The 24,994-nt window shown below is 37.1% G+C and overlaps 1 protein-coding gene across 1 annotated transcript in view; it reads left to right on the plus strand.

Annotated features, from left to right (window-relative positions):
• Nucleotides 1-23,331, plus strand: part of ALG13 (ALG13 UDP-N-acetylglucosaminyltransferase subunit) — a 72,464-nt gene extending 49,133 nt beyond the window's left edge. The window contains 6 exon segments of the mRNA XM_023553903.2: nt 513-584; nt 1,857-2,022; nt 11,005-11,190; nt 15,975-16,015; nt 17,832-18,012; nt 21,519-23,331. Of these exon segments, the coding sequence (XP_023409671.2) occupies nt 513-584; nt 1,857-2,022; nt 11,005-11,190; nt 15,975-16,015; nt 17,832-18,012; nt 21,519-21,781 (909 nt within the window). The 3' untranslated portion in view covers nt 21,782-23,331.
• Nucleotides 23,332-24,994: the final 1,663 nt, after the last annotated feature.

Genomic DNA, 24,994 nt, shown 5'->3' on the forward strand with positions numbered 1-24,994 from the left:
CAAAACTATTGTTGGTCCAACTGCTTGTGAAGATTTTAAGACAAGAAAGGCCACTGAGAAAGTGTTTAAATTATAGCCTTCGGTTACATTTTAGTATCTGCATTAGGTCTAGAATTGGATGTGATAAGGATCTGTGTAGATAGGTACAGTGAAACCTGTGAGCCAGAACTCAGTGGGACGGCCTTGTTTGTCCAGGTCTCACCAGGTTTCTACCTTTGACAGAGTGCAGTCTTAACACTTTTCTGTCACTCGTTTTAGTGGGAAATATTTGAGTTTTCCTTCTCCGGGAGGTTTTTGCCTTACACAGGTTCCAGCTTTCACAGGTTTTACTGTAATAGAGCAGTCACCTACATCAGGCACAGAGTGATACTTTAGTGTTATCTTAGTCACTTCCAGACTTGAATACTTCCATTTGCTTTTAGGAGATGTTGAAACAAAATAGATCTTATTGATGTGTTGTTTGGTTTCTTGATTTCCCCTTGTTTATAACTATATTTCTGTGTTCACTAAAGTCTCTTCAGGACAGAAGACTATGTTCTATGTCTCCTCAAGACACAGTTACCACATACAACTACCCACAGAAGGTAATCTTCGTAGTGCTATCAAGGAGTCAGTTGGAATGGTCCAAACAGGGGAAAATGAATTTTCTTTCTCTTCTCTTTGCCCTTCATCATACTTCAAAGTAGCTGCTTATGTTCCTTTTTTGTGGTGCCTGACACAGTGATTAATAAATTTACTCAACAAATTGATTGAGCACCTATTGTGTTCCAGACACTGTTGTACGTGCTGGTGGTGTTAGACTACTTATAGTCAGTCTACTCTGAACCTCTTATATAATAAGTGAATTAATATAAATGACCTGTCAATTCTGTCTCATTTACTGAAACTTGAATATAAAGCTCTTTTGTAGATGGGAGAGTTGGTATAAAAAGGAACCTGAAATCATAGAAGTAATTAAGATCACCCTAAGAAAAGGAAGAGATTGGAGAGCATTTAGAATAGAGCCTGTGGATCACCAAATTTTAGAAAAATGGGTATAGAAGGAGCAGCCAAGGAGGGAAGAAAAGCAGGAGTGTGTAATATTGTGGAAACCCCCAGAAGAAAATGTTTCAAGTAGCAGTAAAGTGTCACTTGTTGCCAAGAGGTCAAGCAATGTTAGGATTAATAAGAGTCTTCTAGAATTTGTTGCCCTGGAGATCATTGGTCACTTTGAATGTAGTTTCAGAGGACCAGAGAAGATAGCAGCTACACTGCAGTGGTTGGTAAGGAAATGGAGACAGTCAGTGAGGACAATGTGTTTGAGAAGAAGAGTTTTACTATTGAAGATCTCTCTCTGCACAGCCCTGATTGGATGCTGTGGGGGACGTAGTTGGTTCTGTAGCCTAATCAGAAAAACAAACTCTACTCTCATGAGGTTCAAAAAAGCAAATCACCTTTTCTGTTTTTTTTTTTTTTAAGTGTGCGTGTGTGAAAATGTATGTGTGTATTAAAATGAATATATGTTACAACTCTCTGGAAGAATATACAAGAAATCTGGAGGTACTTGTTTGGGTAGGCAGGGATCTAGGCAGATGGACAGGGGTTGTGGAGGGAGATTTTGCACTGTATACAATTTTACACTTGATTTTTAAAGCATATTAACATATTACCTATTCAGAATAATGAAGTAAATCTCTCAAAATAATCTGGGATCTTCTAAAAGACATAACCTCCCTATATAGGGTTTACATAAAGCTTGACTTCTCAGTATTTTAGTTATGAAAACACTATTTTCTGAAATCTAGGATCAGATAAGAAACTTAATATTGTTTGAGGAACCAAACTTAGTGTTTTTTAAACTTTCTTCACACTTACAGGTGATGGTAAATTCTGCAGCAATTGCAGCTTCCTGTGCCAATAATGTTCCAGTTCCAGTCTTATCTAACTGTGCAGCAGCTAATCAAGCTAGTAGTACCACTTCAGTTTCCTCACAGAATGCTATACAGCCTTTATTTGTATCTCCACCTATACAAGGCAGGCCAGGTAGGTTATTAGTGGTTGCTTACTTTGGAAGCCTCTTTTCCTATCCATGAACATGCACATAAAATTATTCTAGCGATTAGATAGTACTATTTTAATTTCCAGAGTTATATTTGTCTAATCTACTTAGTATGTTCTATAGTTGAAGAATTCATTAAATTTGAGAGCCAAGGTTTCAATTCTTGCTAGCACATTTGACTCGAGTAAAAGATGTTGTAGCTATCGTTTTGTTACCTCATTGAATATTTAAAGTACTTTTTGTGCTAGTTTCTCAAACCCTGAGTTAAGTAGGAATTAAGGAAGGAGGTGTTTGGCACATTATAGAATAAATTCCTGAAAAATTGGCTTTAAAAGAAGTTTTCTGTAATGAATAAATTTTCCCTGAGTATCATAATAAAGAATATAGGCTCTAGAATTTAAGGTTAGAATCCCGGTTTTACAGTTTACTAGCTGTGTAATTTTGGAATCTTTACCGTTAAGCTTGGGAGTGCTAATAGTACCAATTCATGAAGTGTTTGTAGGACTTCAGTGAGTTAGTATAATTTAAAATTTTCAGCCGAATTCTGGGAAAGGTGGTGATGACAACAACATAGCTTTTCAGTATGAGTCCCCAAATAAAAGTAGAACAGATAACAAAACCAAAAACTCATGGATAATATAACATAACTGCATGACAAGGTATAACCACAAACCCCGAAATTTAAGCCATTGCCATCAAGTTGATTCCAACTCATAGTGACCCTATAGGACAGAGCAGAACTGCCCCCATAGGTTTTCCAAGGAGTGGCTGGTGAATTTGAACTGCCGACCTTTTGGGTTAGCAGACTTTTTGGTTAGCAGCCGTAGCTCTTAACCACTGTGCCACCAGGGCTCCAAATTTAAGCAGGTAGGGAAAAATCACCAGTCACAAGACCTGCATGCTTCAAGAAGAAGGAAGCATCGAGGATGTTTTCTGACGACCTGAAAACAGAAACCCCCCAAAATAGCTAATCAAGAATTGTGACTGGAAAGCTGGACACCAATTTGGGAGCAGCAGCCAAAACTGGGAAGGGGTTTGACCCCTCCAATACTAGGTGAGTGTAGGGGGCACATGGTGAGAAAGAATGAATCCTCTAAGAACTCTCAAAACTGATTTGCCAGGGTTCCCTTTTAGGATAGGATTCTTCACCCGGGAGACATTGCTGGGAGCAGAATCAGAGTTGATCAGGATGGAGAAAAGAGCAGGTCCAGACTAAAGTCTCAAGAGGACAGAGCCAGGGAATCCCAGAAAGCAAGCTGTCGTGTTTTTGAACACTAGACAAAAACTATAGGAGAGAGTGATGTGAACTTAGAAAAGCTTTTCCTGTATTCCATCCTATACGATTGATGAAAATTAATTTCACATTAAAATGAACAAAAGAAAAGCATTGAGGTCGAATCCTATACCAAGATGTTTTAAGAAGAAGCAGCAGCAGAATAATACCCTTACAGACAGTGGAAGCATGCCAGAAATATGCCCACTAAACAGATAAAAACTAACATACTATTTCAAAATGAGCTAAAACACATTAATAAAATATAAAACATTAAAGAATAACAAATCAGAAAAACTCAGATAAGGCAACTGAATTAAGAAAGAATTAGTCGTTTCAGAAATGAAAGACTAAAGCATAAGTCACACAAGTGAATATATACAACAGGTGATGCTTTAAGAATTAAAGATATAAGAAGGGGGGTGAAATGTAAAAAAATGAATTAAGATAAAGATTTAAAAGTGATATATTGAAGTTACACAAAGGAGATTTAAACATTGATTAATAAAAGTCCCTGAAGAAAACCAAAGAACAGAACAAGTACTAAAAAGTATAATTAAAAAAACTTTTCCTGGAAAAAAAAAAAAGATCTAAAACTATATGCTGAAAGAGTACCCTGCATATCTGAGAATATTAACCCATAAGAACCAACACCAGAATATTAAAATTACTGGAACTTTCAAGAAAAAGTCCTGTGGAGTTTAAGAGAAATAAAATGATAATGATCAAAATTTGACAGCAATGCTTTATGCTAGAAGAAAATGAAGTAACATTTAAAATGTTCAAGGAAAGAATGTGTGAACCAAGGCTTTTATATTCAGCTGAACTGATTGTCAAGCATAAATGGCAATATGCCCAAATTTGAAAGTAGTATTCCCACGAGCCCGTCCTGAAAAATCTAATAGAACTATGCTATCTAGTAAGACAGTCACTAGTCACATGTGGTAATTTAAATTAATTACTGTTAAATAAAGGAATCCTGGTGGTGTAGTGGTTAAGCACTGGGCTGCTAATGGCAAGATCAGTGGTTCAAACCTACTAGTTCTTTGGGAGAAAGATGTGGTAGTTGGTTTTGGTAAAGATTACAGCCTTGGAGAACCCATGGGGGCAGTTCTACTCTCTTCTATAGGGTAGCTATGAATGGGAATCAACAACAGTGGGTTTTAGTGAAATAAAAATTCTGTTCCTTAGTAACATTAACCACATGCCAAGTGCTCAAAGCCACATGTGACTAATGCGAAACCAAACCCGTGGTTGTTGAGTGGATTCCTACTCGTAGAAACACCATAGGGCAGAGTAGAACTGCTCCATAGGGTTTCTAAGGCTGTAAATCTTTAGGGAAACAAGCTGCCATATATTTCTCCCACGAAGCCTGGTGGGCTGAACTGCTGACTTTTTTGGATAGCAGTGTAATGTTTAACCACTGTGCCATCAGGTTTCCTTTCCATGTGACTAGTGGCCACTGTATTGAATAGCACAGATATAGAATATTTGATTACAGAAGTTTGTATTGAACAGCAGTATACCAGAGAATGAATTTTGCATTTTAGATTACAAAAGAAATTAGAAACATCAGTGTAAGATTTGGTGGTATTAAAAAGTTCCTGTAAAATTAAGACAAAATGAGGACTGAGAAGGAAAGAATATACTATATAAAATATAGTGTAGCTGTTTGAAAAATGGGAGAATTGATCATACGAAGAGTATTTTTTTAATGGTCAGATTTTTTTATCTGGATACTTATTCTGAGACTATGATGTGGGATAAAACAAATGAGTGATGGGATATTCTAATTTTATCATCCCGTGTGTCTTTATGGAGTCCTGGTGGCACAGTGGTTGAGAGCATAGCTGCTAATGAAGAGTTTGGCAGTTTGAATCCACCAGGTGCTCCTTGGAAACCCTATGGGGTAGTTCTGCTCTGTCCTATAAGGTTGCTGTGAGTTGGAATCAACTAGACAGCAGCGGGTTTTTTGGGTTTGTGTCGTGAACCAAGATTCCCACAGAGGCTAAATAAAAGCTTTTATAGTCTCAATTTTCAATTGGAAGTATAATCAGTATGAACTTGAGATATTTTATCTGTATATTTATGTATATTATATATATTTTGTAGCTTTGTTAAATGACCTAGAAACAATGACCAACCCAGCAGCAATGATCATTCCTAGCACCTGATTTGTGGTCTTAAAATACTATTTCTCTCTTAAAAAACAAAACAAAACAAAACACAGGGCTCTGTGGAGAAATGGCTGATTCAAAGGTCTGGGCAGGAAATGTTCAAGATGAGCCTGGAACATATTGTCGTATCAGGTAGTAAGGAAGCTATCAAAGACTACTCAAATCATGTGAAAAAGACTCAGGAGCCATCTTGAAGAGGTTGAGCTTCTTCAGTGATAATTGCAGTAGATTGGAACACATGAAATATGTTAAATTCACAAGTTTCTAATGATATTTTTTAAATGACCATCTTAAGAGGGTGATATTAAACAGTTCGTTTTCTTAAAAACTGGTAAAGGGAAAGGATCAAGCATTTATCCTGCCTTTCTTATGTGAACTGTAGTACCATTGGGTAACGAAATAGTAGATGAGGGGAAGTGTTTCTTTATAGTAGTGTTCTAATTAATCAATGAAAAGAAGTGCCAAAATAAAAACCATTTTGTAATCCTCAATGAATGGATGGCCATTAAACATCAATAGCTGCTAAGATCACAATCAAATGTTACCTATTGACCTGTCAAAGGAATCTATCCAGAGTCTGATCCAGTCTCCCGGATCTAGCTGCCTATTTTCCAGAAATACAGAAGAACATGTTGAAATGCATCATGAGTAAGTAATCAGCAAAATTCCAGACTGTTGGGAAACTTGATAGGTCAAAGGGCCTAGGCTCTTCAACAGACAAAAATTTAAGGAAATGAAAGGGAAGGAAAGACCTATAGGTTAAGAAAGATTCAAGACATAAATTTTTTTTTTAAATGAGCAAGACTAAAATTATACTGCGTTGGGGGGGGATGCACATTTGAGTGACAAAACTATATAAAGAAAACCACAAGGAAGTGGTTACTATGGAAGTCAGGATAATGGTTAATTATGATGTGAGAGGGAGGTGGTGATTAGGATGGTGTGGCTGGCAAAGTTTTATTTCTTGACCTTATAGTAATTCATTACGTCATGTATTTGTTTTCTGTATCTGTTTCATATAGAAAAATAAGCGCTTAGCACAGTGTCTGGAACAAAAACGCAATATATTTTAATTAAAACAATAGAAAACTTTTCACTGAAAATGTTAATATAGACCTTGGTTTTACTATGTTGGAGCCTTGATGGCACAGTGATTAAGAGCTTGTCTGCTAACCGAAAGGTCAGCAGTTTGTATCTATAAGCTGCTTCTTTGAAACCCTGTGGGGCAGTTCTATTCTGTCCTATAGGGTCACTGTGAGTCAGGATCCATTCGATGGCATTGGGTTTTTACTACGTCGTGGTAATGGTAGGGGAGAGCATTGGCTATCTACTTCTAGCAGAAGTTTGGGCTTAAAAAATCAAGTGACAGGTGAATCAAGCATTGTAATAGCTCGTCTATGTGGAATCACTGAAAGCTTAATCCTTTTATTAGGTGCCATCGAGTCGGTTCTGACTCATAATGACCCTATGTACAACAGAACCCAACACTGCCTTGTCCTGTGCCATCCTCACAATCATTGTTAGGCTTGAGCCCATTGTTGCAGCCACTGTATCAATTCATCTCGTTGAGGGTCTTCCTCTTTATAATGCCAGATTTATGTTCTTTGTAAACATTTCTAAAAATATGCTGCCTGCATTTATTTTACTTTTTGTTCTTTGATTCACTTATGAATCTCAACTCTAACTCTAATAGTTCTGTGGCTGCTTTTTAGTTGGTCTGTCTCATTTTTGTCAGTCCTCTAGATGAAACATCTAATATTTCCCACTTGGTTATTTCTCTCTTCCATCCTCTGTAAGTTACTTCTAATCTCCCAGGTAACTATATGGGATGTGTAAAAATGGCGTGGGGCAGTGTCTGACCTCCTCCAACCCCACAAGGGGGAAGAAGAACCAAAATCAACAGCACAAGGCTGATTCCTATGAGGTAGGGGGTCAGACATGCCTCCCCTCCACCATCTTTACCAATTCTGACACCAACCATCCTTCCCACAGCACTCTCTCACCCCACCATCTTTACCAATTCAACACCAGCTGTCTCCCACAGCGCACTCGATTGGGTTCCATAATTCCTTGCAGTGGCCACACACAACTCACAGACCGTACTCACAATTATGGGGTTTGTTAGGGAAGTAACAGTTATAATTCAGGCTCAGGAAACTCAGGATACAGTTCTTCCATCAGGATAGCCTCTTTCCAGCTGTGCTTGAAGGCACACCTTTCCCTAGCCCTTAGTCTCTGCCCGAAGGCACTCAGCTTTCTCACTCTGTGGGCCAGGAACCCCACTGCACTGTCTCCTGCTGCCAGGTCTCTGCTGCTGCCACCACTTCTCACCATCTTCAGGGTTAGAGCTTGCCCTCTTACCCCACCCTCCCTTGGTATCCTGCTTCCAGGAGCTTTTCAGTGCAGGGAACCCAAGTCTAAAGGATGTGTTGTCCAGCTCCTGACTGTTCTTCCTTGGAGGTGGTGGGCTCCTCCTCTCTGTTCTGGAATTGGCTCTCTTTTAAGGCAAAACTAACCAATCCCCTTGTAGGCCACAATTAACCTATCACACAGTCACCTGGGTGGGAGTTACAAGATCATGGCTGGAAAGGCCACACACAAAAGTAATTAATCTCACTATAGGATGACTGCTTTTAATATTTATCTCATCATAGGGATTAAATCCTGTTAACTTCATACTCTGAGTTTGGGCACCAATTTCTGAGGCTTTTGCCAGGACAAGGACTAGTGCCTTACCTGGGGTGCAGAATTTGAGAGGTTACCGAAATAACAGTAATCAAGATAAACAATACCTTAATGCATTATTTTTAAAAGATCAAGATTAATAGCGAAAAAAAAAAAATGCATGATGAACAAACCCAAACCTGTTGTTGAGCCGATTCCGACTCAGAGCAACTCTGTAGGACAGAGTAAAACTGCCCCATAGGGTTTCTGAGGCTATAAATCTTTACAGAAGCAGACTGCTACATTTTCTCCCGTGGAGCTGCTGGTGGGTTCAAACTGCGAACCTTTTAAGTTAGCAGCCAAGCGCTTAACCACTGCTCCACCAAGGCTCCTTATGATGAACAAAGTATCAAATTTTAAATCAAGACAGGACCTGTGGGCCAAGCTTAGGATGAGTGGAGTGAGGCAGAGTCACGCAAGTACAGGGTTGGATTCAGTCTTTATTTAAAATTTTGGTATTTTGCTCATCTTGGATTTTTTTATATTAATTTTGGTATCCCCTTAAATTTTGCATGCGAGTGCCTCGCCTCACCTTAGTCCAGGCCCTGGCCTATGATCTCTAGAGAAGTGTGGTCTTACTATATATATTCATATTCTGTTCTGAAATGTCGTGAAGAAAATATAGCTAAACAGGGGAACACAAGCATTTTGAATGCATTGCTTTGATTTGCATTAATATTTTAGAAAATTCTGCTTCCATTTTTCTGGAGCCATCGATCAATGATATTTGTTAAGCCTGTTAGAGCCCTTGTTAAGTCTGATCATGAGTATGCTCGTACATCTCTAGAACAACTAGAATTATAAAAGTTTTCCTTAGGGGCTTCATTGCAATATGCATTTACTAGGAAGGTGAGTTCAAACAAAGCAAATTCCAAATTTTTTCTACCCTTGATTCTCTCAGGCCCATGATAATTCATTTAGCTCTCTCTCTCTCTGTCTAATGAAGGTCTTTGGGTGGTGCCAGTGGTTTGCGATCAAATGCTAACCTAAAGGTTGGCAGTTTGAACCCACCCAGCAGTGCTACGAAAGAAAGGTTTGGCAATCTGCTTCTGTAAACATTAGCCAAGAATACCCTATGGAGCAGTTCATGGGTTCACCACGAATCAGAATGGACTCAACGGCAGTTTGGGTTTTTTTTTTTTTTTTTCCGTCTGTGTGTTTTGTCTATGTCTATATGTGTGACTCATAGGGTCGCTATGGGTCGGAATCGACTCAAAGGTTACTGGGACTGGGTATGTGTGATAATTGGTTTTTAGTTAGTGATCACAGTTGCATTTTACTGTTTTCAGCTAATTGACTTAACACCACTTGCTTTTTAAAAAAAATGGTGTGATTTGCGTCCTAGTTTAAAAGGAATGAGTGGGAACTTTGTTGGAAAAGGCATTATTTTATAGAAAACAAATCCAGAAGGCCTGTAGAAAATTTGGAGATGTTCTAAAAAATAAATTCCTCTTCCAGAATTATAAAAGTAGAAATTTCTGAATGTATGCAAAGCGCCAAAGAGCATGTTCAGGTTTTTAAAAGTTATTGTTTAATTTAGATACAGTAAAACTCAATTTCTGGTGCTTGATCCTATGAGTTTTGACAATTGCATAGAGAAATGTAACTACCACTACAATCAAGAGACAAAACAGTTTCATTACCCTCAAAGAACTGTTTATCAAGTTTTAAATTACCCTGAGACACAGATCTCTTATTAACCTGCAATTCTGTAAAGGATATAGATGAATGTGTTGTGTTAGTATTTATGTCAGTGAAATAAAACAATGTGGATCACATCTAATTCTTGACCTTAAATTCCTCTTGCTGAATTACTAGAATAACAGATTCAGCTTGTGTGGACTGCTGCTATACTAAATTCAGTGTTCTAAAACTGATTTTAAACCTTTTTTGAATGACGAGATAAACATTCTATACTTTTCAGGGTAGAAATGATAGTACAGGTAACACCAATGAAATTTAGGACTTGAATTTCTAACTTAGCTAAAATGTTTCATTTAAACATGATGAGTAAACTTGATGGCTTGTATCATTTATCTTTTGAAAAATTTAATTTCAGCTGGCATACTATGTATATATGAAGGCATTTGTTTCTACTAGGTTGGAACCACATTGTTTCCTTTATCATCTTAGAGGAATGTATTAATATTTGAACAAAATTGTATTTGAATTTCTTATGTCAAAAACAGTGAAACTTGTAAATGAGTATTGTATTTAAACTATATTAACAGGTACAGAAGAGTTAAAGGAATAAGATATTTCATCTAACCAATCTTTGTTTTAGATTCCGTACCACCTTAAAAATGAAATGATTTCGAGATCCATGTATTCCTCAGATGCTACCAATAGAAACTTTCAAGAATTCCTTAGATCTGTAACCTGTGCGGTTCAGTCTGTCTCTTGTTAGCGCCTGCATCTTTTGATTTGACTGAGATTATCATATTGTTGAAAACCTCCCTAAGGTTGCATTAGGTGTTAATCTAAGTAAGATATTTGCTTTAATGACATTTTTTATTTAAAATGTTCAACGTCTGATGGTCAGAGCTCTACCACTTCTATTTTTTCCTATCCAAGTAATTTCTTGAACTCAAAATGATCTCTAATGAACTCCTAGTTTTCAACTAGCATGTCTAAGAGAATGTGGGTAATTACCTTCCAAGTTTTTGTTTTTAGGTCAAAGCATAAGAATTAGAGTTGTTTGACCATATTGAGGAGACGAGAGAAGTAGTAGATGAGCTACTGCTTATAAGGTGTTACAGTTGTGCATTTCTGCTTTGTGTTTTCTTTGTTAGTGATTGCTTCACCATCCTATACATACCACTCTGCTCCTATTCCTGCTGCTGCTGCTGCCTCTCTGCCACCACCACCACCGCCACCACTTCCTCCTCCTCCTCCTCTTGAGATGGGAGAGGCTTCTAACTTACCGCCGCCACCTCCACCTTATTCCTGTGATCCTAGTGGCAGTGATCTGCCTCAAGGTAAGTAGATACTGAGATTTCAGTGAAGGTTACTTAAATCTGAGGCTTTTTTTTTTTAAGTGCGTATCCCTTTCTAGTTGACCTGTGGGGGTGGGGTGGAAGACCAAATGTGAATTGACTTGAACATAGTGCTAGGTAAGTGACTAAGGAAAAGTTCATGAAACTTGAAAGCATAATCAAGTGGATAGGTGAGTTGACTTGTGCTGCTTTTTTTGTTGACTACATGTCTGCCTTGAAGAAGATTCTGAAATGGATATATTTGCTTTTCTCAACTATTTCTCTGGAAAAGTAGGAGTCAGGATCAAAATTTTCTCGATGTCTTTCCTTCAGTTCTTTGCACACATGTATGGAATTGTACTCTTTAATAATTAGAGTTCTAACTAAATTTTGAAAACTTTTGAGTTTTTTTTTTTGGGGGGGTGGATTGAGGGTTTGTTTACCTTGGTCTTCAGCCATATGCTCTTGTTTCCTTAAACAACTAAGGAAATAAGAGCTTTTTACCAGAAGTTTTGTTCCCTCTCAGTTTGACAGTATTTCTCAAAAAAGAATGGTAGTCGAAAGTTATTTGTGTGTGTGTGTGTATGTGTGTGTTTTGCCGTTATAATATCTCAATTTTTCTAGCTGCTTCCCTTACTATTATATTTTTTCCCCTAGCCCCTAAGGTAGTCACCAAGCCCCAATCTGTTACTTTTTTCTACCTCAGAAGTTCATTATCACTCTTATGTAGATGATATCTTAAATGTATTTATTTCTAGCCCTGGCCTCAGAGGTTTCAGTTACTTGTCTCCAGCTTACTTGTTAGACATTTTTACTTGGCTTTCTTAACTTTCATTTCAAACTTAATATGTGTATAATTCCTTATCTTTTTATCTCCCTTGATTCTTCTTCCCAGCACCAACAAAACATTGATTCTTCCCCTTGGTTCCCTATGTCATTAATAGTGCTGTCCACCAATCTAAACCCACTGCCATCAAGTCTCTTCTGACTCATAGCGGCCCCCTAGGGTTTCCAAGGCTGTAAATCTCTACGGAAGCAAATTGCCGCATCTTTCTCCCACGGAGCCTCTGGTGGTTTCAAACCACCAACTTTTCAGTTAGAAATCAATCGCTTTAATCACTGTACCACTAGGGATCCTTAATGGTGCTATCATTTCCACCAAATTTATCCAGTATCTGAACTCTGATCCCTTGACTCTTCTCCCATCAATTTCCTGCCCAAGATCCACTCTAAAAAAAAAAATTGCCATCGAATAGATTCTGACTCAAAGCAACCCTATAGGACAGAGTAGAACTGCCCCATAGGGTTTCCAAGGAGCACCTAGGGGGTTTCAACTGCCGACCTTTTGGTTAGCTGTCATAGCTTTTAACCACTATGCCACCAGGGTTTCCAGGATCCCCTCAAAATCCCCTCAGTCACCACATAATGCTGATTTTGCATTTTCGTAATATTTTATTTTGATAATGTTCAAATATTCATCAGTTGAGTTTTAAAGTGAATATCCATTTACTCATTACCTAGATTCTACAATTAACACCTTAACTATACTTGATTTATCACGTCTCTCCATCTATTCCTCTGTCTATCAATTAATCCATCTTACTCGTGTTGCATTTCGATGTAAGCTGTAGGCATCAATATACTTCCTATGAAAACTTCAGCATGTATATCATTAACTAGAGTTCAATACTTATTACATCAAAAGAAAAAACTAAATGTTACATAAAATGAAATGATCAAATCTTAAGTGTATATTGGCAGAGTTTGGACAAATGTGTGCATGCACTTGTGTAGCTCTAATCCGTATCAAGGTATAAAATACTACCATTAACCCACAAAGTTCCCTCATGCCCTTCCAGCCTTTCTCACCCCACCCCCTACTCCCCCCAGAGGGAACCACTGTTCTGATTTTTTTAAGCGTAGATTAGTTTTACCTATTTTAGAATTTCAGATAAATGTAATCATACAGTATATAGTCTTTATGGAAGGCTTCTTAAACTCAGCATAATGTTTTTGAGATTCATCCATGGTGTTGCATATATCAGTAGTTCATTTGCTTTTCTTGTTGACTAATATATCACTATATGAATATTCTACAGTTTGTCCATTCTTCTGTTGATGGAGAGCTGAGCTGCTTTCCAGTTTGGAGCTGTTAATGAACATCTTTCTAAAAGTTTTTGTGAATGCAGGTTTTAATTTCCCTTGGGTAAATACTAAAAGTAGAATTGTTGGGTCATAGATAGGTGTATGATTGGTTTTATAAGAAACTGCTGGGCATTTTTGCAGAGTTGTTATACCATTTTACAGATCCAGCAGCAGTGCATAAAGAGTTCCAGTTGCTTCTCATTGTCGCCAGCATTTAGTGTTGTCACTGTCTTTTATTTTAGCAGTTCTAATGACTGATGATGAACACTTTTTGTGTGTGCTTATTGATCATTTGTATATCTTTTGTGAAGTGTCTGTTCACATCTTTTGATTATTTTTATTTTTTGGGGGGTTGCGTTGTCCGGTCTTTTTACGAGAATTTGAGGTCTGCGTCCCACTGCCCTCCTGCTCCCTCAGGGGTTCTCTGTTGTGTTCCCTGTCAGACCAGTTATCGGGTGTAGCTGGGCACCATCTAGTTCTTCTGGTCTCAGGCTGATGTAGTCTCTGGTTTATGTGGCCCTTACTGTCTCTTGGGCTCATAATTACCTTGTGTCCTTGGTATTCTTCATTCTCCTTTGCTCCAGGTGTGTCGAGACCAATTGATGCATCTTAGGTGGCCACTTGCTAGCGTTTAAGACCCCAGACGCCACTCTCCAAAGTGGGATGCAGAATGTTTTCTTAATAGATTTTATTATTCCAGTTGACTTAGATGTCCTCTGAAACCATGACCCCCAAACCTCTGCCCCTGCTTTCCTGGCCTTCGAAGCATTCAGTTTATTCACGACACGTCTTTGCTTTTGGTTTAGCCCAGTTGTGCTGACCTCTCCTGTGTTGTGTGTTGTCTTTCCCTTCACCTAAAGTAGTTCTTATCTAATTAGTGAGTACCCCTCTACCTCTCTCCCTCCCTTACCCACTCTTGTAACCATCAAAGAATATTTTCTTCTCTGTTTAAACTATTTTTAAAGTTCTTCCAAGATAGATTTGTTTGTTCTTTTGGCAGTCCGTGATATATATATTCAATATTCTTCGCCAACACCATGATTCAAAGGCATCAATTTTTCGTCTTCCTTATTCATTGTCCAGCTTTCACATGCATGTGAGGCAATTGAAAATATGGCTTGGGTCACGTGCACTTTAGTCCTCAAAGTGACACCTTTACTTTTTAATACTTTAAAGAGGTCTTTTGTAGCAGATTTGCCCAATGCAATACATTGTTTGATTTCTCGACTGCTGCTTCCATGGGTGTTGATTGTGGATCCAAGTAAAGTGAAATCCTTGACAACTTCAACCTTTTCTCCGTTTATGATGATGTTGCTCATTGGTCCAGTTGTGAGGATTTTTGTTTTCTTTATGTTGAGGTGTAATCCATACTGAAAGCTGTGGTCTTTGATCTTCATCAGTAAGGATCAGAACATTTATTATCTGTTCGTCAGTTGATGGACATTTGATTTGTTTCCACTCTATTATGAATAATACTTCTATGGACATTGAGGTACAAGTTTTTGTGTGAATGTGTGTGTTCATTTCTCTTGAATTTATACCTAGGAGTGGAATTCCTTGCCACTTGTGAATTTACTTCTTGCTATTTTCGTATTTGTTAGCTTGAGTATCAGGCTTTATACTATACTCTCACATAATGGTCAAAATACAAGCTGATTATTTTAACAGTGATCGTAGATGTATTTGTATATATAGGGATTCTGCAACTTAAGGAGGAATTTTCTGAGAGTTCATTTGCAAACAGTGAAGCTCAGATTGTGTTTATCTTATAAATAAGAATATACGTGACTCCCAGGTTAGTCAGTAAAAATAGTAATGATTGAAATGCTAGGAACATTTCCTCTTCTTCTATTAGTTTTTGTTCATTTTTGAAATATATTAAGTCCTGTACTGTCAGGAGAAATTTTATTCCCTCAGGATCTAACAAGTTTTGGGTTCTTAATCTTGCTCATTACTTCTTCTGTTTATAGTATTAACGATGGCATTTTGTTAGGTTAAATAAAAAAAAAGTGAATTGTTTCATATTGTACTAGTTGTCTCAAAAAAAAAAAAAAAAAAAAACCAGTGCCATCAAGTCAATTCCGACTGATAGCAGCCCTATAGGAGAGAGTAGAACTGCCCCTTAGAGTTTCTAAGGAGCGCCTGGCAGATTCGAACTGCTGAACCTTTGGTTAGCAGCTGTAGCACTTAACTACTATGCCACCAGGGTTTCCTAGTTGTCTCAGCAGGCATCAATAATCTCAGTATTAGTAGAGAATTAGTTTGTACTGTGTATTAGCTCAATTAACTGAACATCAATATGATTGCTTATGTAAGATTTGCATTAAACTTAGGCTTGAGACAAGAAAATGTCTTTACTGGACTCTTCCTAAATATTAGAGTGGCATTTATGTACCATCTGGCTGATATTAAGAGTAGAAATAAAAGAAATATTTGGCAATTAAACCTTGAATTAGAAAACCATCTTACTTATAATGGTACATAAATGGTCATATACTGTAAGGTAGAATTGAGGGTGGTGGTGATTTGAGAAGACTGCTTTAAAATGTACCTTAATATAATGCTCAAAGAGAAAAGCTTTTAAGTGACAGTTTCTAATTGTTTATATCACCTAGTCACTAAATTTTTAATTTTCATTTTAGATACAAAAGTTTTGCAGTACTATTTCAATCTGGGATTGCAGGTATGAATCAAGTTAAAATTGCTTTGATAAGCTCTACATTAAAAAATGTAAGCTGTTATGATGATCAGATTCTTGAACTTACAAGCCAAGAAAATCTTGTTTGAGGATCCTAGTTCTGAGTTGAACACCATAAGAAACCTAGAAATTTTATTTCTGTCTTTGTAAGAACTTTCTGAAGATAATAATAGGTCAGTTTTCTACTTCAGCCTCTGAGTGCTTTAGTTTCTCTTATAAAATAGCTTGTTATTTTTTTTTTTAAGTTGTGTGGGGCCTGGGGTCTAAGCAGCGCAACTTCAGCATATCTCATATTTTTACTCAAATATCAAATATTGAGTTCCTTCTACATTTGTTTGCCAACTGCTCCCTCCCCCTGGAGGTATTTTCATAAGCACTTCTATGTCAATTTGTTTTTACACGTTGCTGTAAAAAAATCAGCATGGTACACTTACAAAAATACCTCAGGTGGGGGTGGGAGTGGTTGACAAACAAATGTAGAAGGCACATGTTTATTTGCGTAAATATCTGGTGTGAGCCTGCATGTTTATCATATTCCACCTCTTCCCTATGTTTTTCCGTCTCAAAATAAAAAATGAAGTATTTATCTTGCTTTCTTAAATATTTTTTATGGCTGTTTCTGCATTTTATGTGAAAAGTAGTCCGACTAATTGAAAGCTATTTAAAGAGATGTATTAATAGTTTCTAAAGCACTCGCGTGTTCATAATCTGCTAAATAAACACTGGTTTTCACCATTGCTCTGAGTCATCACTGACAAATGTCTTGATATCATTGAAAGGTGTCTCTGATTTGAGATGAGAGCACTTTTATTCTTTCAGGTATCATTTTCCTTGTGAAATACACTTCTGATACAACAAGATGGCATATTTACCGAAAAGGAATGACACAGTTTAGATTTGGCAGATGATAGTAGATTAGTCTCCTAGATAATGCTCAGTTTATATTCTCATAGACACTGATATCCCTAAAGCTGTGGACATATCATTGCCCAAATACTGTCTTCCCCTATTGACACACATCTATAAATTAAGAGTAGTGAGGTGGGTTTTTGTTCCTTGAAAATATTTTTCCTAAATACAGTTTTAAGAATTGAGAAACTAAACTACTTGCCCCTTCAGTTATGTTAGTTTATTATACTCACATATAGAAACTGCAGTTTGTTCCACAAGGCTGAGTCATTTTAGGTATTCTCCTGCCTTTTACATCATGAGAATACCAGGAAATGAAGAATAGATACTTTAATACTTTTTCATATTGGAAATAGAAGTGTTCCTTGTAGAATATTTGGGAAATACTAAAGTATAAAGAAAACCAAAATCATGTATATAACCACTGTACACTTTGATGTATTTTCTTATAGCTTTCTTATTTTTATTTTTTATAAAATATGGACTGTTCTATATAATTTCGTAAACTTTTAACAATATGCACATGATTTTTATTGCCTTTTTAGTGTTCCATCATGGATATATCATTCAGTCAGTTTTCTGTTGTTGAACACTTACTTTTTTTTTTCTAGAGTAATGCTACAAAAGACATGTTTGTATTTAAGTCTTCGTGTACATTTCTAATTTCCTTAGAATGCTTTCCTAAAAGAATACTACGTCCGAATATGAGAAAGAGACGCTGCCAAAGATCTTAAAAGTTAGAGAACAGACTTTTTAAATGTCAGTGTTTAGGTAAAAAAAGTCATTCCTACCACACCTGAAAATCGTGGCTCAGTTTTTTTAGTGAGGAACTGTAGTCTTTTAAGAATAGTACAGTAAAGTTGTTTTTTGTTTTTGCTCTTTCTTGCCTAAGTGCTATCACCACAGTTGCTGGCATTCCATGGTCTATGTGCCACAGATGCAGCACCAGCAGTTTCCTGTAGAAAATTATCCAGTCTATACTGAGCCGCCACCTCTGGTAGATCAATCCATTCCTCAGTTGTATAGTGAGGCGGGGAGAGCAGATGGCACACAGGCGGAAGCATCAGCACATGGTGAGTATATAATAAGATTGCCTGCAAGAAAGTCAATTGGATTTTGTTGTGTGTAATTTAGTAAGAACCTTCAGATGTTTCATTAGGTCCATATACTAGACCTGAAGTTCTCAAAGCATGGTATGTGGACCCCTTGGGATCTTTGAGACCCTTTCAAGGAGTTCATAAGCCCAACAGTATTCTAAATAACAGTAAGATTTTACTTGCTCCTTTCACTGTGTTGACATTTACATTGGTGGTGCAAAAATCAGTGGTGGGTAAGACTTCTGGTACTAGTCACAAATCAAGGCAGTGGCACCGAACTGCGAGTAGTCAGTCTTCCTCACTGCCATACACTTGTGATACAAAAATGCCAATTTTGTTATTTTTGTTCACCAAAGACGTTCTTAATTTTTACTGATCTTTATCCTTGAATAATTATCTTCAATATTCTGTGTGACAAAGTGGGAAATATACATAAAGCACTTCTGCTGCAGCCTGAAAAGAACAGTGTGATTGAGTTACAATCTGAACTAGCTGACTTTTTCATGGAACACCATTTTTATTTGAAAGAATGGTAGACAAAGTATGATTATTCAGACTTGGACATCTGGAAGACATTTTCTCAAATGAACAAAGTGATCACTTCAAGGAAAACTACTGACAGTATTTGTTGTCAAAAATAAAATTCAAGGTTTCAGGTAATTAGAATTTAGGAAAACTTGTATTCACAACTGTGGGCTTAACAGCTTCCCAAACTTAAAACTTTAGTGGTAAGATAGGAGATATTAATAAATGTGATTTTTTTTACATTGTATAATGAATTTTGTCAGTATTTGGAACATCTGCATAACTCAATGAAACAATATTTTCCCAATTACCAACACATGGTATTACCCATGTATGATTTTGTAAAAGACAGTCCAAAGTACAAGCTGGAAGACTGGATTTGAATTGTAAACAGAATGTGAAAAGTTCACATTGCTTACTGACCTTTAAGAAACTACCATTTATCTAGTTTTGGTATAGTATCTTAGAAGGCTATTTATTAAAAGATTTCTCTCTTTTCCAACTATATATCTGTGTGAGGCCAGATTTTCCTCATACACTTTACCCAAAACAACATATCCTAATAGATAAACGCAGAAGCACACGAAAATCCAGCTGTCTTCTGTTAAGCCAGACATTAGAGATTTGCACAAGTGGAAAACATTGCTATTCTTCTCACACTTTTTTTTTAATTTGGAAAATTTTTCATAAAAATTTTGTGTTCACTTAATGTGCTAATCTTTAAATGAATTAATAATTTAAAATTTCTGTTTCGTTTCTTATCTGGTAAATGTTTTTAGATATAACCCACATAAGCAAATGCTCTTTGGAGTCCTTAATATTTTTTTTTTTTTGTACTTTAGATGAAAGTTTACAGAACAAACTAGTTTCTCATTGAACAGTTAGTATACATACTGTTTTATGACATTGGTTTACAACCCCATGACAACACTTTCCCTTCTCGACCTTGGGTTCCCTTTTACCAGCTTTCCTATTCCTTCCTGCCTTCTAGTCCTTGCCCCTGGGCTGGTGTGCCCCTTTAGTCTCATTTTGTTTTATGGGCCTAATTTTTGGCTGAAGGGTGAACCTCAGGAGTGGCTCCATTACTGAGCTAAAAGGGTGTCTGGGGGCCATACTCAGGGTTTCTTCAGTCTCAGACCAGTAAGCCTGGAATTTTTTGTGAGTTAGAATTTTGTTCTATATTTTCCTCCAGCTCTGTCCGGAACCCTCTGTTGTGATCCCTGTCAGAGGAGTTAGTGGTGGTAGCCAGGCACCATCTAGTTGTACTGGACTCAGTGTGGTGGAGGCCATGGTAGATGTGGTCCATTAGTCCTTTGGACTGATCTTTCCCCTGTGTCTTTAGTTTTCTTCATTCTCCCTTGTGGAGTCCTTAATTTTTAAGATTGTAGAAAGATCCTGAGACCAAAAGTTTGAGTACCACTGTGCTAGACCATAGAATGGTTGTTCTATGAGTTTTATAGTATAAAACAGATCAAGAGGTATTTGGGGGGATTTAGAATAGGATACTTGGACTGCCCTTCTTAGAATCAGCATGAGGTAGAAGAAATGATCTGGACTAACCTAACCAAATGTGGTTTACATTCCAGCACTGCTACTTGATGGTTATGATATTGGCTAAGTTACTTAACCTCTCTAAGCCTGAATTTCTATAAAATGGGGAAATATCTGACTTCCCAGGGTTCTTATAAGACTAAATGAGATCAAATGTATAAATACACAGTGCCTGATGCATATTAGAGCCCTGGTGACATAGTGGTTAGGAGCTTGGCCAGTAACCAAAAGGTCGGCAGTTGCAATCCACCAGCTGTTCCTTGGAAACCCTCTGGGGCAGTTCTCCTATAGGGTTGCTATGAGTCGGAATTGACTCCACAGCAACAGGTTTGGGTTTTTTTTTTTTTGGATGCGTATCTCTCCCCTTCCCTTCTTTAAACATATTAGTGGTTTTGAAATGTTAGCACTGTAGAATCTTATCCCTAGTGTGGTGGTATGATGTGGCCCATGGTAGTAAAAATTAAAATATCAACCTTTACTGAATTTTTGTACTTTTATAGAGCTATTTTTAATTATAGTAAACCATCCGGCAGTGGCAATTTTAATTTTACAGATTGAGTTGATCTGAGTTATCCCAAATAATGACATATTCTTTTCCATGTAATGTTTATAGTCACTGTAGGAAGCAAGGAGCCCTGGTGGTGCAGTGGTTAAGAGCTCAGCTACTAACAAAAAGGTCAGCTGTTAGGATTCACCAGCCACTCCTTGGAAACCATATAGAGCAGTTCTCCTCTGTCCTGTAGGGTTGCTATGAGTCAGAATCAACTCCATGGCAGTGGGTATAGTGAAGCAGGATCAGAAGAGTATTTGTTGTCACTGAAACTGACTGGTGATAGCAAAAGTGCTATGAAGTTAAAATACTAGAATCTTAAGGACATTAGGTAGAGGACACTTTTGTTCTTTCAGAATATTCTTCAGGATAGACCAGACTGTATAGACATCTGGATTTTTAATTGCTACGTTGGTACAAAATGGTTGTTTGGATGATAAGTGTTATACTGGAAAGCTATTGGATAACTTAATTGTGATCAGTTCTTTTAAAAGTTTGAGAATGACTCCAGACATTCTAGAGAATGTTTCTTTATGCATTTACCACATTGGTACCTAAATCATCCCAGAAAGATAGCTGTCTGTAGGTAGAATACATATGACATATAATATCTATATTTAAATGTATTTTTTTAATTTGGAATTTTTCATATCTTTTGGTAACCTGTTTTCCGTTACTGTTGTTCATATCTAAAGTGCTCCCGCAGTTGCTGTGATCTTTTCTATAGTCAGTGATTAATTTCATTTTCACCTGTAAGAATATCCATTTATGTTGCATAGCGTTCTGTTTCAGTGAATTTTTATATATTAAAGTGCATACTATATTTAAATTGTTCTTTATGGATTCTTTGTTTCAGGTACTTTTCCTACTGCTGACCCTGCGTCTGTTCCTCATGGAGCAGTATACTATCCAGTAATGTCGGATCCCTACGGGCAGCCACCTGTGCTGGGTTTTGATTCCTGCCTGCCTTTTGTGCCAGATTATTCCTACGTTGCCCCCTGGCATCCAGTTGGTGCAGCATATGGTGGTTCTCAAATTCATGGTGCTATGAATCCTGGGCCAGTTGGCTATATTGCTTCACCTCCTTCAACTTCTCATTACATACCTCAGAATATGTAAGATGCAGCGGTATAGAGTATTCTTAAAAATTCTTACACTACCATTTTTCTTGCTGTTTTGGTTTTTAAAGTGTTTTATGTTAGTGTTTAAGTGAATTTAGGTAGTTAGAGTGGTTACTGTTGTATCTGCCTTTAAGATTGTTTTATCTTTTGATTTAAATTAGTACTTTAAAATACAGGAATATTACTTTTCATTGTGAAAAAGGAAATTGAGATGGATGTACAATTCACCCTGTATTGAGCCTATTTCATTCTATTCAGCTGTTTATCTGTCAGCCAGCTTGTCAGCTTTGTATTAGCTGATGGTACCATTTGATAAAAGGAATAAATCATACAAACTATTTTCTTGGCTCAGAAATCACACATCATAAACCATGCAAAATTGGAATAACTTTATTGTTTTCTAGAAAATAAAACAACAAAACCGAGAACCTTTGGTTCTGGATGACTAACAACATTAAACGAGAGCACTCTTTAGGTTTCCTAAGAATTGTCTAAACTGAGTTGTATTCTATGATATCAGTCAGTTTGAAGGGTACGTGGTGCTCTGCTTTAGATTTATCCCATATGCTGTTGTTTAATACTGGATTTATGTAACTGTTTTACTGCACAGTGTTGAATTGGTATCCTTTGCACAGTTAGCAGTAAATAAAAATTAGCATTTAAAATTAGTAAAACGACTGAGATTTTCTTTTTTACTTTTTCATGGCAACAAAGTATACCAGACATTTGATTCAATATTTTTTTATTCCTTATCACTTTGGTTGTGAAAGAATGTAAATTTATAACACGAACTGGTGGGGAGTAGTTGCAGAGCCACTTGAAATTTTCTCTCATCATTGCAATGTATACTACTGTATCTAGTTCTTTTCTTTTGAGTATGATCATTTCTAAGTTGTGTATCTGTTATTTAAAAAAACTGTAAATCCCCTTTTGGAACGTTATTCTTACTTTCTCGTTGTTTTATACTTCAAATAGCTATCACATCTGCCTGCAACTTGCGATTTCAGTCTTACCTTTTATCTCTCAAGGTCTGATTTGTCAGTGACTTTCTGTAATATATATTTTATCAGCCTTTTTGCCTTCTCCCTTTCACCTACCCGAAGAACACAAGATCTTATGTATTCATCAACTCTCATCTACGGGGTTATTCGTTATGAATGCTTTGCTGTACCTCACTTGACAAGCAGCTGTTTAAAAGTGGTTGTCACAAAACCATACTACAGTGAATTCCGTGACAGCTGGAACTCAATGGGACTGCCTTGTTTTTCCGGGTCTTGCAAGTTTTCCACCTTTGACAGGGTATAGTCTTAACCACTTTTCTACTGCTTGTTTTAGTGGAAAATATTTGTTTTCCTTCTCTGACAGGTTTCTGCCTCACACAGGTTCCAGCTTTTGCAGGTTTTAGTGTATTTATATCATCTTCTTTAAAGATTATTTATGCTTATGACTCAAGTCTGTATCTTCCCATCTTTGACTATACATACCACAGGTCAAGAGAACAATTTTGAGACATCAGGGCTTCAGTTGCTTGAACAGTTGAAAGTAGTGGAGTGGAATCCATTATAAAGAAGATAGATTATCTTCAGTGTACTATTCTAAAGATGATTGATAACTAGTGTAATAGTTAAGGTTTCTTGCTTTATAATAGGCATGGAACAATTTTTTTTTCATCCCTAATCTTGAGACGTCCTTGCTCTTACAAGTTGGCATCTGACAGCTTTGGTAAAGATGGATGACAGTGTACTGATTTTCATAACAACCTAACTGCAATAATGTTTTAACTTTTCTGCTAACCTGTGTTCTCAATTTGTGGGGCGTACAAATTATCTCGTATTCTGAATAAAGCTTTATTTTAATCAAGCTTAAAACATTACAGCAGCCCCTCCCCAACATTTTTCAAATGCGTTGATGTCTCTAAAGTATATATGTTGTTAGTTGTCAATTCTGATTCGTAATGATCCCACATGTGCAGAGTAGAAGTGTTCCATAGGGTTTTCAAGGCTGTGACCTTTCAGAAGCAGATCACCAGGCCTGTCTTTCAAGGAACCTTTGGGTGGATTCGAACTGCCAGTTGTTCAGCTAGTAGTCAAGGGCTTAACTGTTTGTGCTACCTGTAGCCAGTGACTGTCCTGTATCATCAACTATCATTGGTTCATTAATTAACCTCTAAGGGATACTTTAGAGGGTTGTAGGGTATCTTAAGAATACAGGTCTGGAATTTGGCTGATTTTCAAACAAGCATCTCTTTCTTAGGTTTCTAGTTAATTTGTTTGTATTCCAAACTTGTAGGCTGTTGCCTTGCCTTGGATTCCATTACCAATTAACAGAATTTAATGAGATAGTTGGTATTAACTTACAAACCAGAAATCAAAGACGTGTAGTAGATTGACCTAATTATTGTTACTGTCACCAGTGTTGAAATCAGCAGTATTTATGGTCTGTTCAAATCATAGCACTAGTTAATGTATTACAATCAATCTTCCCTAAGAAATCATCAAGGAAAGTGACTTGACCCTCCTATATTTTGGGAGGTGAGGGTGACCTTTACTATTGCATAAGTTGGCTTCAGTCATTCTTAAGAGGCAGCTACAGATGAAAAGGAAATGTTTGTTTTTTTTTATAATTAAAAAAAAACCCTACGATTTATCATATCTAATCTGCCTGGAAACCATGGTGGTGTAGTGGTTAAGTGCTACGGCTGCTAACCAAAAGGTTGGCAGTTGGAATCCACCAGGCGTTCCTTGGAAACTGTATGGGACAGTTCTACTCTGACTTATAAAAAAAAAATTTTTTTTCTGACTTATAGGGTTGGTCTAAGTCGGAATTGACTCAAAGGCAATGGGTTTTTTTTTTTAATCTGCCTATGGAGCCCTGGTGGCACAGTGGTTAAGAGCTTGGCTGCTAATCAAAAGGTCAGTAGTTCAAAACCACCAGCTGCTCCTGGAAACCCTGTGGAGCTGTTCTACTCTGTCCTGTAGGGTTGCTATGAGTCAGAATCGATTAGACGGCAATGGAGTAATCTGCCTATAGCATAAAGTTCTAAGTGGTAGACTTCTTTTTTTTTTTTACATATTTCTTTCTTTGTAGTTCCCCTTGATATTGCAAAAGATATCCTATCTTTCCTCTGCTCTTAACTGAATTTTCATCCATTTAGAATTGTTGGGGAAACCCAAAACACCAAACCCACTGTTCTTGATTCTGACAAGAGTAG

Source organism: Loxodonta africana, chromosome X, assembly GCF_030014295.1.
Source record: "Loxodonta africana isolate mLoxAfr1 chromosome X, mLoxAfr1.hap2, whole genome shotgun sequence".
Classification (NCBI taxonomy): Eukaryota; Metazoa; Chordata; class Mammalia; order Proboscidea; family Elephantidae; genus Loxodonta; species Loxodonta africana.